Source organism: Microcaecilia unicolor, chromosome 11 (genome assembly GCF_901765095.1).
Source record: "Microcaecilia unicolor chromosome 11, aMicUni1.1, whole genome shotgun sequence".
NCBI classification, from domain to species: domain Eukaryota; kingdom Metazoa; phylum Chordata; class Amphibia; order Gymnophiona; family Siphonopidae; genus Microcaecilia; species Microcaecilia unicolor.
Window position 1 is genome coordinate 45,406,942 of NC_044041.1, and position 12,369 is coordinate 45,419,310.

General features: G+C 42.9%; 1 protein-coding gene across 1 annotated transcript in view; it reads left to right on the plus strand.

Annotated features, from left to right (window-relative positions):
• The window catches only part of TMEM132C (transmembrane protein 132C), a 503,591-nt gene that overhangs the window by 467,827 nt on the left and 23,395 nt on the right, over positions 1-12,369 (plus strand). The window contains 2 exon segments of the mRNA XM_030219669.1: positions 2,889-3,162; positions 8,767-8,958. Coding sequence (XP_030075529.1) covers positions 2,889-3,162; positions 8,767-8,958 — 466 coding nt within the window.

Genomic DNA, 12,369 nt, shown 5'->3' on the forward strand with positions numbered 1-12,369 from the left:
TTGGTCGGAAGTAGAGCTACTGTTTAGAGTAATGCCCACCTCTGTAGTGCTTAATCTTATAACCACTGCTAGTGGAGGAGGAGTCTCATAAATCTACACAGCTGATTTCACTTCACCACCCGGTGAGTCTTATCTTGCGTGTGTATTTATAATCATAGACTCGCCTTCCTCCTCCTTACTACCGATCTGTGTGCATCTACTATCTTCTATTCCAATCTCACTCTGAGGCGGACTTAACAACATTGATGGCTTCACTTTACTTTTCTGCGTCCGCCAGTGTGCCCGCTTTCCCCGACAGGTGCCTGTTTCGCTGGTAACGCTTTGTCAAGGGGGAGTCATAGCACTGGACCGTTTTCACCTCACGCTTGAAACGGATGGAGTTAAGACGGCAAGCGTGAGGTGAAAACATTCTATTTGCTTTCTTAGCCGCCACCGCACACTGAGCAGAGGGTTTCAACGTATCATCAACGATGACACCTAGATCCCTTTCCTGGTCAGTGACTCCTAATGTGGAACCTTGTATCACATAACTGTAGTTCGGGTTCCTCTTTCCCACATGCATCACTTTGCACTTGCTCACATTAAACATCATCTGCCATTTGGATGCCCAGTCTCCCAGTCTTGTACGGACCTCTTGTAATTTTTCACAATCCTCTTGTGATTTAACAACTTTGAATAACTTTGTGTCGTCAGCAAATTCAATTACCTCTCTAATTACTCCCATCTCGATCATTTATAAATATGTTAAAAAGCAACAGTCCCAGCAATCATTTTGGCATAGAGATCCTTAATTGTTTATAGAATAGCACTTCAAAATATTTTCAGTCTTGGGAGCGGTGGTTTCCATAGCAACAATACAACTAGGAGGTGATTTGTAATTAAACATTATAACATCAAATGAAAAATGTTCAGTCATTTATGCTGCAGCGTGAGAACATGACTCTAGGTGGAAAATCAGAAACGTCAAAAGTCACAAGTAACATAGAGGGGCATAATCGAACGGGGCCGGCCATCTCTAAGGCCGACCCCGTAAAGCGCCATACCCGACTGTATTATCGAAACAAGATGGCTGGTCATCTTTCATTTCGATAACACGGTCGGAGCCGGCTAAATCTCAACATTTGGGCCGGCCTTAGAGATCGCCGGCATTAGAGATGGCCGCCATTGGTTTTTGCCGATAATGGAAACTAATGGCAACCATCTCAAACCTGGTCAAATCCAAGGCATTTGGTTGTGGGAGGAGCCAACATTTATAGTGCACTGGTCCCCCTCACATGCTAGGACACCAACCGGGCACCCTAGGGGGCACTGCAGTGGACTTCACAAATTGCTCCCAGGTGCATAGCTCCCTTACCTTCTGTGCAGAGCCCCCCAAACCCACTACCCACAACTGTACAACACTACCATAGCCCTTAGAGGGTAACGGGGGGCACCTACTTGTGGGTACAGTGGGTTTCGGGTGGGTTTTGGAGGGCTCCCATTTACCACCACAAGTGTAACAGGTAGGGGGGGGTGGGGCTTGGTCCGCCTGCCTGAAGTGCACTGCACCCACTAAAAACTGCTCCAGGGACCTGCATAGTGCTGTGATGGAGCTGGTATAACATTTGAGGCTGGCATAGAGGCTGGGAAAAAATGTTTTTTAATTTTTTTTTTGGGTGGGAGGGGTTAGTGACCACTGGGGGAGTAAGGGGAGGTGATCCATGATTCCCTCTGGTGGTCATCTGGTCAGTTGGGGCACTTTTTCGATGCTTGGTCCTAAAAATAAATGGACCAAGTAAAGCCGGCCAAGTGCTCGTCAGAGCCGGCCTTCTTTTTTCCATTATCGGCCGAAGCCGGTCATCTCGTAACCATGCCCCTGTCCCACCTTCTGTACCCTGCCAAAATGCCCCCTTTAACTTTGGCCGGCCCTGCAACGGAAAGCAGTTGAAGTCGGCCAAAATCGTCTTTCGATTATAGCGATTTGGCCGGGTTTAGGAGATGGCCGGCCATCTCCCGATTTGTGTTGGAAGATGGCCGACCTCGTTCGAAAATAAGCAGGATAGTAACATAGTAGATGATGGCAGATAAAGACCTGTACAGTCCATCCTGTCTGCCCAACAAGATAAACTCATTACACATGGTATGTGATACTTCATATGTATGCTTGACCTTGATCTCTCCTTGCCATTTTCATGGCACAGAACGTAGAAGTCTGCCCAGTACTGGTTTTGCTTCTCAGTTACCGGTGTTGCCACCAATTGTCTGTTAAGCTTCTGTGGGTCCATTCCTTCTAAACAAGGTTTCCTTTGTGTTTATCCCATGCATTTTTGAATTCCATTACAGTTTTCATCTCCACCACTTCCTGTGGGAGGGCATTCCAAGTGTCTGCCACCCTCTCGGTGAAAAAATACTTCCTGACATTATTCCTGAGTCTGCCCCCCTTCAACCTCAAAAGAAATGTTTGTCCTTTGGCATGGATGCAGGCCCTGAGTTCTTTCCTCCACTCATTAATGGCCTCATTGACAATGGTTCACGCCATTTTTGCTTAAGTAGCACTGATGTCTGCTAATGATGTTGCTGTTTTGTAATGGAAACCAATGCAACTGGTTCTCTGCCTTTCACATTTTGCAACTGCAACCAACCAAGCATAAAACAACATTTTTCTGTTCCAAAAATGATTGATATTTGACCAGTTCACAGTGTAGTCCAATTATCATTTTAAATTCAGAAAATATAAAATTTGTACAAATAACAAAGATGAGCTGATAATAGGTGGTTTTAAATATTCATTTCTCTAGAAAATTTGTAAAATACAAAGCAAAAGAATCACTTGAAAAATAATTAACTATTGCTTCTGTTCATTATTGTAGTGCTCTGAAACTGTCTTTACAAATCTGTTCTATTTTCAGGCCCACAAGAGACAGTGATGATGAAGATGAGGATGAGAAGAAAGGCAGAGGATGCACCCTTCAGTACCAGCATGCAATGGTGCGGGTTCTTACGCAGTTCGTAGCCGAAGATGCAGACCCTTTGGGTCAGCGCAGCTACTTGCTGGGCCCTGACTGGCAATTTGATATCACAGACCTAGTAACCAATTTCATGAAGTTAGAAGAGCCTCATGTTGCCAAGCTGCAAGAAGGCAGAATCTTGATCGGACAGGAAATGGGCATGACGACAGTACAGGTGTGTGAAACTGTTATAGACAGCAACTGTTGTGTTTTGCAGATCCCACAGTATACAAAAAAAAAGAAGTAGTAGGGGGTAGGCCAGATGTGTATCCAAACAGCAGGTTTATTCAAAAATAACATTCAAAAGACTCAAAATAAAATCCAAAGACTCGATGCAGCCCTGCGTTTTCGGCTCTGACCGCACCTGCGTCTGTTCTATTCTCAGCTTCTATTCTGCAGTATCTCCAAAAGGATTCACTGTGCATCACATCATAAGAAGCATCACAATATGCGCATCAGAAAATAAAAATTATTTTTCAGACACGAGTGTCGAACGCACAGCAAAAATGAAATTACCGCAAGAGCCGTGCGGTATCCGGGTAGTTAACTCCATTTTGGCACGCATTGGACGAATGTAGATGCTTACGTGGCTTAGTAAAAGGGTCCCTCAAATCCTGACAAAGGCCGATTACATTTACTCCCTCTCTCCTTAGGTAATTGACTAACCTTTCTTTAAATGACTGCTGTTAAGTTGGTCATTCTTGGCTTTTGTTTTCTCATTTCTCTGTCCTTCATTCTTCTCTTACAGCGAATTGTTACTTTTCAGGGTCTGATCTTCCATTTTTAATACACATTTTTGCACTGCAGGATAATAGTTCCAAGGGAAATTGCTGCAGGATTTCCATACGAGCAAATGCATAATAATCCACAGGCAGCTCATAGAAGAATGCTCAAACCGAATTGTGGGCAACCAGGAAAAGTTCAAATTAGCATATTGATCTTGAAGAAGGCTGGATTCTTTTCAGGTTGCAAAAACTTTTATTGGATCACAATAGGAGTATTCCAGAGATGATCATATACATGAACATTTCAGACCCTATAAGACCTTTCTTATATTATTATTTATTGCATTTGTATCCCACATTTTCCCACCTATTTGCAGGCTCAAAGTGGCTTACATAGTTATATGCAGCCATGAGATCTAACATCCTGAAGAAAGACCCCCAGGTGACAAGAATAACCCATGTACACATTCACCTTTCCAGAAATCTATATGGCAGCCTAGTAAAAGTTATTACAACTTGCAACAAATCCAGTTGAGGGCCACACAGATGTACTGGAATGGCCTACTTAGGAGGTCTGTTTAGTACTGCACTAAAATCTGTGGGTTACCATCCACGTTAGTGCAGTATTTACAAATTTATGTTCTACGGAGCATGCAAGAAAGTGAAAATGAATACACATATTAATGTCAACATTAATGCATAACATTAACTATGGGGCCCTGTTACTAAGGCGTGCCTAAAAGCAGACTGCGCTGGTATAGGTGCGTGTTTTGGACGCGCGCAGGTCATTTTTTTTTCAGCATGCCTGGAAAAAGGCAATTTTTTTGTGGCCAAAAATGGACATGTGGCAAAATTAAAACCAGCGCCCGTCCATTTTTGACCTGAGACCTTACCACCACCCGTTGACTTAGAAGTAAGATCTCACGCGCTAACCGGGCGGTAAGCATACAGCGCGCGTAAACTACCGATGACCACGGGTTCAGCGCCACGCAGTAGAAAATAGAAAATATTTTCTACTATGTGTTTTGGACGCATGTCAAAAATGGAATTACTGCCCGGGGGACGCACGTTATTGCCTACGTGTCTTAGTAAAAGGGCCCCTATTCATTTGAAGAGGTACTTAAGGTTTTTGCATGCATTTTGTTACCCTCAGTCATAGACAATGAGGTCATTTGCACAGTTTTGCATAGTGTCTATGTTTGTTTATCTGTTGAGTACTGATGGCTAGAGCACAGGGTTGATAACCAGGAAAGTCATGATTCAAATCTCCTACTTCTGCTCCTTGTAACCTTGGGCAGGTCATTTACCCTCTATTGCCTCAGGCATTGGAGCCGACTCTGTGGGTGCTGTGGGTGCTTGAGCACCCCCAATATTGAGAAAATTCCTTGTATGTGTCCAGGGAGGGGTTATTCCATTGGGCTTAACACCCCCAATAATTTTGAAAAGTTGGGTCCTATGGCCTCAGGTACAAAACTTGGATTATAAACCCTCTTGGGCAGGAAAATGCCCAAGTATATTATCATGAAACTCAGATTTGGGAAGGCACAAAATCCAATCCTGTGATCTGCCAAGACTTCAGTGACTTGGAGTGGTTGAATAAATATTTTTTTTGTATTTTATGTTTATTCAATGTTCAACAAATCTTCAAGCAGATGTGTGTTTAATGAAAATACACTCAACTCCCCCCCCCCCCCAAAAAAAAAGAAAGAAACTAAAAGGATCTAATAAAGATCCAACAAGGAAAATGTCATTAGAAAAGAGCGTATTAAAAAAAAACACATTTCAAAGATTTTAGGAGGCAAAGGAAAAATGAAAAGGCAGACGAAACCTTCCATTAATTAAAAAAAAAAAAAACATTAAAAAAGGAAACCTCTTACAAAGCAGGAAAGATCAATTAAATTTACAAGACTCATATTCATGTAGCCTCACCCACCAAAATAGGAGAAGACATAACAACTGGTATCAAAGGAGCGCTAGCTTCTAGAAAATTCTTTAAATGATTCAGGTCCAAAAAGGCAACATTTTGACCCTTAAGCTTTACAGTACATTTACATGGATATTGAAGGAAAATAGTACCTCCCAAATGCAAAAAAAAAAAAAAAAAAAGGCCTTTCTTCTCACTTGCATAGCCCTATACAGGAATATAAATTTTTAGTAAATAAATCATACTAAAGTATCAACCAATGTTCTCATCCCAGTTGTTATCTTACTTGTTCTAAATGGATTATATTTTATTACAAACTTGCTATACCACCAAATCTAAAAAATAGGTCTCTAGGCAGTTCACATCAAAAAAAGTCAATTAAACTTTAGGAAGAGCTCCAATTCAGATAGGAAAATTAATAGTCCATTCAGACAGACATCAGAAAACCATGCGCACTGATCAGATCCATGTAACCAAGTTAAAAAAAAAAAACATTTAAAAACATAAAATTGGCAAGATCTGACAGTAAACTCATTCTACAGAGAGACATCAGAAAGCTAAGCACACTGACCAGATCTATGCAACCAAGTTAAAAAAAAAAAAACATTTAAAAACATAAAATTGGCAAGATCTGACAGTAAACTCATTCTACAGAGAGACATCAGAAAGCTAAGCACACTGACCAGATCCACAGAACCAAATAAAAAATTTTTTTTAAACATATAAACTTTCAAAGGTCTAATATTAAATTCATTCCACTGGTCTTAGGACAAAACCCCAGGCAGGAGCCCAAAGCCACCTTCAAAAACACTATAAGGGGCCCTTTTACTAAGCTGCAGGAAAAAGGACTCTGTGTTAGGGGTGGAGGCCATTTTTTCCACGAGCCAGGGCCCTTTTTACCACAGCAGGTAAAAAGCCCTCCCCCCCCCCCCCCCCCCCCCCCCCCCCACACACACACAAAAATGTCCATGTGGCAAGATAATTCTTACCATGTGGCGGTAAGGGCTCCCACAGTAACCAGGCAGCAAATGGTGATGCCCAATTACCACTGGGTTAATACCATGCTAGAAAAAGTTTTTTTCCAGCGCGCCAGAAATGCTGTGTACTGGAGACGGAACTACCACCGATGGCCACGTTGGGCCAGCAGTAGTTCGAATTTAGCGTGTTGTAAGCCTTCATTGGGCTTACCGACGCTTTGTAAAAGGGTCAGTAAGTGCTGTCCATGTCAAGGGGCATGGCATGTGCGGATAGCGAGCATAGAAGCATTAACCAGCTAGTGCACTACAGTTACCACACTCTAACCTGCTAAATAAGAGGCGGTAAGTTAACTGTGGTCAGCTACCACGTACTAATTGGGACTTTAATGCAGAACCAGAATTAGAAAATCCTGGTTCCACCCATTGAGATGGCAATAAGGGCTCCTGCGCTAACCCCACGCAGGAGCCCGGCAGGAGTTCCCACCCCTAATGCACGCCATTTTTGGCGCTACAAAAAATGTCTTCTTTTTTTAAGCACCGGAACTTAACCGGCAGTAATCGGGCAGCACCGCCAGGTTAGTGCGTGAGCCCTTACCGCCATCTCAGTGGGTGGCGGTAAGGGCTCCCCACCAAAATGGCCAAGCGTGAAGTGGTTTTTTCCCAAAAATGGACAGCCTTTTACCCACTGCGGTAAAAGAGGGCCTCAGTGCATATCAAAAGCGTGTGCTGGCACTAGCGCAGGCCCCCTTTTAAAGCAGCCTAGTAAAAGTACCCATATATTTCTTTTAGAAAAGATCTCTTAAAGACACTGGGCACTAAATTCTATAAACGATGCTCAAATTTGGGTGTCCAAGAAATTAGCACTAAGTACAATTCTATAAACGGTGCTCAAAGTTGGGCGCCGTTTATAGAATAACGCTTAGATCCGCGCCAAATTTTAGGTGTGAGAATTTACACCAGCTGAAACCTGGTGTAGATCCTTACATGTAAATTAGGCACGGATACCCGAAATTCTATAATAGTGCACCTTTCATTAGTGAACACTCCTGACCCACCCATGCTCCTCCCATAGTCTTTATGGAATAATTAATTGTTAGCAACCAATTATTGTCAGTTAGTTGCTCATTTGCCAGTTAAGTTGTGCGTGCAATTATGGAATACGCCCAATGCAATGCCAAATTTAAGCATGCCATTTTGGAGGAGTGGAGGAGTGGCCTAGTGGTTAGAGTGGTGGACTTTGGTCCTGGGGAACTGGGTTCAATTCCCACTGCAGGCACAGGCAGCTCCTTGTGACCCTGGGCAAGTCACTTAACCCTTCATTGCCCCAGGTACAAATAAGTACCTAAGCCGCATTGAGCCTGCTATGAGTGGGAAAGTACAGGGTACAAATGTAATAAAAATAAAAATATATAGAATCCAGGGGTGGGAGCTTATTCTATAGAGCCAGTATCAACCACAAAAAACAAAAAAGATACTTTCCCATCTGACTTTAGCAGAGTATGAATAGCCGACCTATGTTCAGAAGATGACCTCAACATATGGCTCAAATAAATAAACAGTTTTAAGATAAGGGCAAAAGTCTTGTGCAGAAATAGACAATAATTACTTCTTGCGTTAGTTAAGTTATTGCTTATTTCATGCTGCTGAACTGTGCGTGCATGGGAATGCCAGCGTCAGCGGCTGAAGCATGCTGCTGACTTTTTCGCTGCTCCAGCATCATGGGAGGTATCTCTGGCAGCGGACCACATCAACTGGCAGGGCTTGGGCATCCCCACCAGCCATTCCATGGGTGCCACAATTTGAAGGGGGCCTAAGTAAGGGGGCCCAGGCATCGTCCCCCCCCCCTCCCCCATGGCTACACCACTGTTAGATACACGAAGCTTTCTTGCAATTCTAAATGAGAAGAACATCTGTTTCTCAGCTGGGCCTAAGCTGTTACGTTATCCATGGTATATTATTTCTAGAACAATGCTTAATAAATTAATCCAGAGTTTTGTAACCAGTAATCAGCAACCTTTTATTCTAAGTTGGCACTCAGATAAAGAAATTATACTATTGTTTTTCACTGTTCCTGCTCTTCAAAATAACTGGCCCTGCCTTATATTTAAACTAAACTTCCAAGTTATGACTTTCTATTTTGATTTTGTTTCAAGGTTTTGTCGCCTCTTTCCGATTCCATCCTGGCAGAGAAAACGGTGACTGTGCAGGATGACAAAGTGACCATAACAGACCTGGGAGTACAGCTAGTGGCCGGACTGTCACTCATCCTTCAGCCGAGTCCAGGAAGTAGCAAGGCCGTTGTTGCCACCACCTTAGCACAAGAACTGCTTCAGACTCCTAAGCAGGTGATGTGACATGAGCGGGAAGCTATTTTGCATTAACTAAACAAAACAATGTCTGGAAAAAGTATGCATCACTGCCAGAGCAAGATCTAGTTCAGTGTTTCTCAGCACCTTTCTCTGCCATTCCTAGCCAATCTAATCTTCGGCCCTTCTGTGTATGTGCATAAGATATTTGCACTGATTGAAGACTCAGTGCATGTAAATATATCACATGGATATTTATTATAGATATCCTGAAACACAGAGCAACTAAGGTGCCCCTGAAGAATGGATTGAGAGCCACTGATATAGATACCAACATAGGAAATGACGACAGATAAAAACCAGCATGGCCCTTAAGTCTGCCCATAAAGGTGGCCAGGGTTGGACCTGCCACTCCATGGAGGTTATAAACCCCCCTTCTTACAGGTTACCCTCTCTATGCTTTAATTTCATCCTTTCAGTCATCCCTTTAAAGTCGTTATTTTTTAAGACTTAAAACTATTAGCTTGCCTCAGCTGTAATATTAAGTTGGAATAAACCATAGGAGCACTTAGAACCAAGAACGTTAAAGTTGAGAAATTTATAACTATGATCATCTATCACCTCAGTTAAATAAGCACAGTGCACAGTAATTCACAAACAAATACCAGCTTTCCCCCATAACCTCTCAATCCTATTCCCACCCCCCACCTTCCCCAAGCATACCACTTCATCTGTTCTTCTACCTATCAACCTTCCAGCAGGCTCTAGTCACCATGCTATGTGTTTGTTCTAATTTACAGTCTATAGATGCGGGGGGGGGGGGGGGGGGGGGGGGGGGGGGGGAGTAAAGCCAGGAGCGGTTCAGCCTCTCCTTTGAGATCTAGCTTTTCCCAAATTCTACCATGGCGTTGGTTTGGTGCTACTTCTGTTGTTGAACCACTCCAGGGGCCAATTTCCTATCAAAGAAATGTCTTCTCATATATCCTCCCTTCCTCCAACTGAGCTTCACGTCATGGCCTCCCCCCCCCCCCCCCCCCCCCCCCATCCTAGAATGGAGTTCAGCTTTTCCCAACTGATAAAATGGAGTTATTTAGCCAATAAACCACTCAACATAAAGTCTCTGAACTGAGCTGGAAAACTGTGAAACAGCCAATAAGAATGACAACGTTGCGAGCCCCGGCCTTGGAAACTCTGTCCTATTATATTTTGATCTAACTCCTAAAAGTCTTTAAAAAAAAACTCTTGACTAAGAAAAGTCCCTGAAAAAAAAAATCATGCCAAGGGCTTTGGGTCCCAATATACATATGCATTAGGGAAAACATGTAGACGAGATGCATAAAAGTTACGCATTAAAATTAATCACCTGACCATACTGATGGCATATGCCAAGAAATTTTCATTCCACACTGGAAAGGGTGGTGAATTTGTGGAACAGCCTCCTGGTGGAGGTGTTAGAGAGAAATTCAAGAAAGCTTGGGACAGGTACATAGGATCTCTGAGGGAGTGAAAGGGAGAGTAGATGGCATGGATGGACAAACTGGATAGTCCGTGTGGTCTTTATCTGCATTCGTTTATCTATGTTTCAGCATTCAAAATGATTTAACTGGACGTGAGAGATCTCTGCCTGGTTAAATCGCACGTGACTTGGCTCATTTTCAAAGCACTTAGACCTACAAAGTTCCATAAGTTACTATGGAACTTTGTAAGTCTAAGTATTTTGAAAATACGCCTCTTTCAAGTGGGTTCGGAGAGGATATTGTTGGCATTTGCCATCACTATTGTCAGGCGATTAATTTTAATGTGTAACTTTTAAGTTCTCTCTTCTTCATGTTTTTCCTTCATAAGGACTGAAGGATAATGATACATAGAAGGCAAATAAGCTCCTGAGAAACACTATTACGTTACCATCCTATTGGACATGTAAACACACTTTTCGTCAAACTGAGGGGATAAAACCAAGATAATGCAGTCAGTGTGCACCATATTTCATTCAATTCTTGTAATAATGATAGTTCAGCAAACGGTATATCGCGTGAATAAATTGGTAGTAACAGAAAGGATGCACTGTTGGCGTTCTTACATTTAGTATTACAGCAACCTTGGATTAACCAAGAAGCAAAATAAGCAGGTGCTTAGGGCACCAAGGGAAAGGGGGCACCACAGAGTTTTGTTTTTCCCCTAGCAATCATGCTGTTAACTCTTTCACTGCCATCCGCCACATCCATTATCCAACGTGAATTTCAGTGTTTTTCTAATCATTAGAAATATATATGATGCTTTGTTTCATACAATCAATAATGATATTTCTCGGCACTTATTGAGTCTTAGGGCCCTGTTTACTCAGGTGTGCTAGCATTTTACTGCTCGATAAAAATTAGCACATGCTAATTGCTAGAGATACACATAGGAATATACGGGTGTCTCTAGCGTTAGCTATGGGTGACTCTAGAGTTAGCATGCGCTAAGAACGCTAGCATGCCTACAGTGTGGCTTAGTAAACAGGGCCCTTAATGTCAGTTAAGCAATGGAAGGGCCGAGGGGCACCACTGTTGGGCTGTGCTTAGTACATTGGTTGGACTTAACCCGGTCCTGTACTATAGTTTTAATTTATCAGACTCTAGACAGTTTATCATTGGCTGCCTTTTTCCAGTGGATAAAATATTTTGGAACATGGGTTCCCAAACCCGTCTTTGGGGTTTCCCCAAATAGTCAGGTTTTTCAGGATACCCACAGTGAATATGCATGAGATACGTTGCATCCACTGGAGGCAGTTTGTGCACATTTACTTCATCAATATTCATTGTGAATATCCTTGAAACCTGACTGCATAGGAGATCCCCCCCCCCCCCAAGACAGGTTTGGAAACTAGTGATGGGCACCCAGAAATATTTTGGGTTGTACTATTTTTTTTTTCGGATTTGCGCGTGCAACGCGAGTTGCACTATATAGAGTTAGCGGCTAACTGGTTATTTCATATGATATAGTCGGCTATTCGCTAATATTCAGCGCATCACCGGCTAAGTTTGATGGCCAAATCGGGCTGCTGAAATAGAAAGCCTGTCTTTGGCTGGTTTGAACTTAACCGGCTGATGCTGAATATTGGCTTGGCCAGTTAAGTTGAAACCGGCCAAAAAAAAAACCCGGACATTCAATGCCGGTCACCGGAAACAGCCCGGCATTGAATATCCGGTCTCACTACTGACCGTGGGAGTTAGCTGGGCTGCCTCACACGGTCTAAGGGGCCCTTTTGCTAAACCGCGTTAGCACCTACGCACACACAATGGCATCAATTTGGAACTACCGTCCAGCTACCGTGTGGCCCAGGAGGTAATTTCATATTTTTATTACGCACCGGAAAATATATTTTATTTTCCAGCTTGCAGCGCTAACCAGGCGGTAATCGGCATTGTATGCGCATAGATGATTACCACCCGGTTAACGCATGAGACC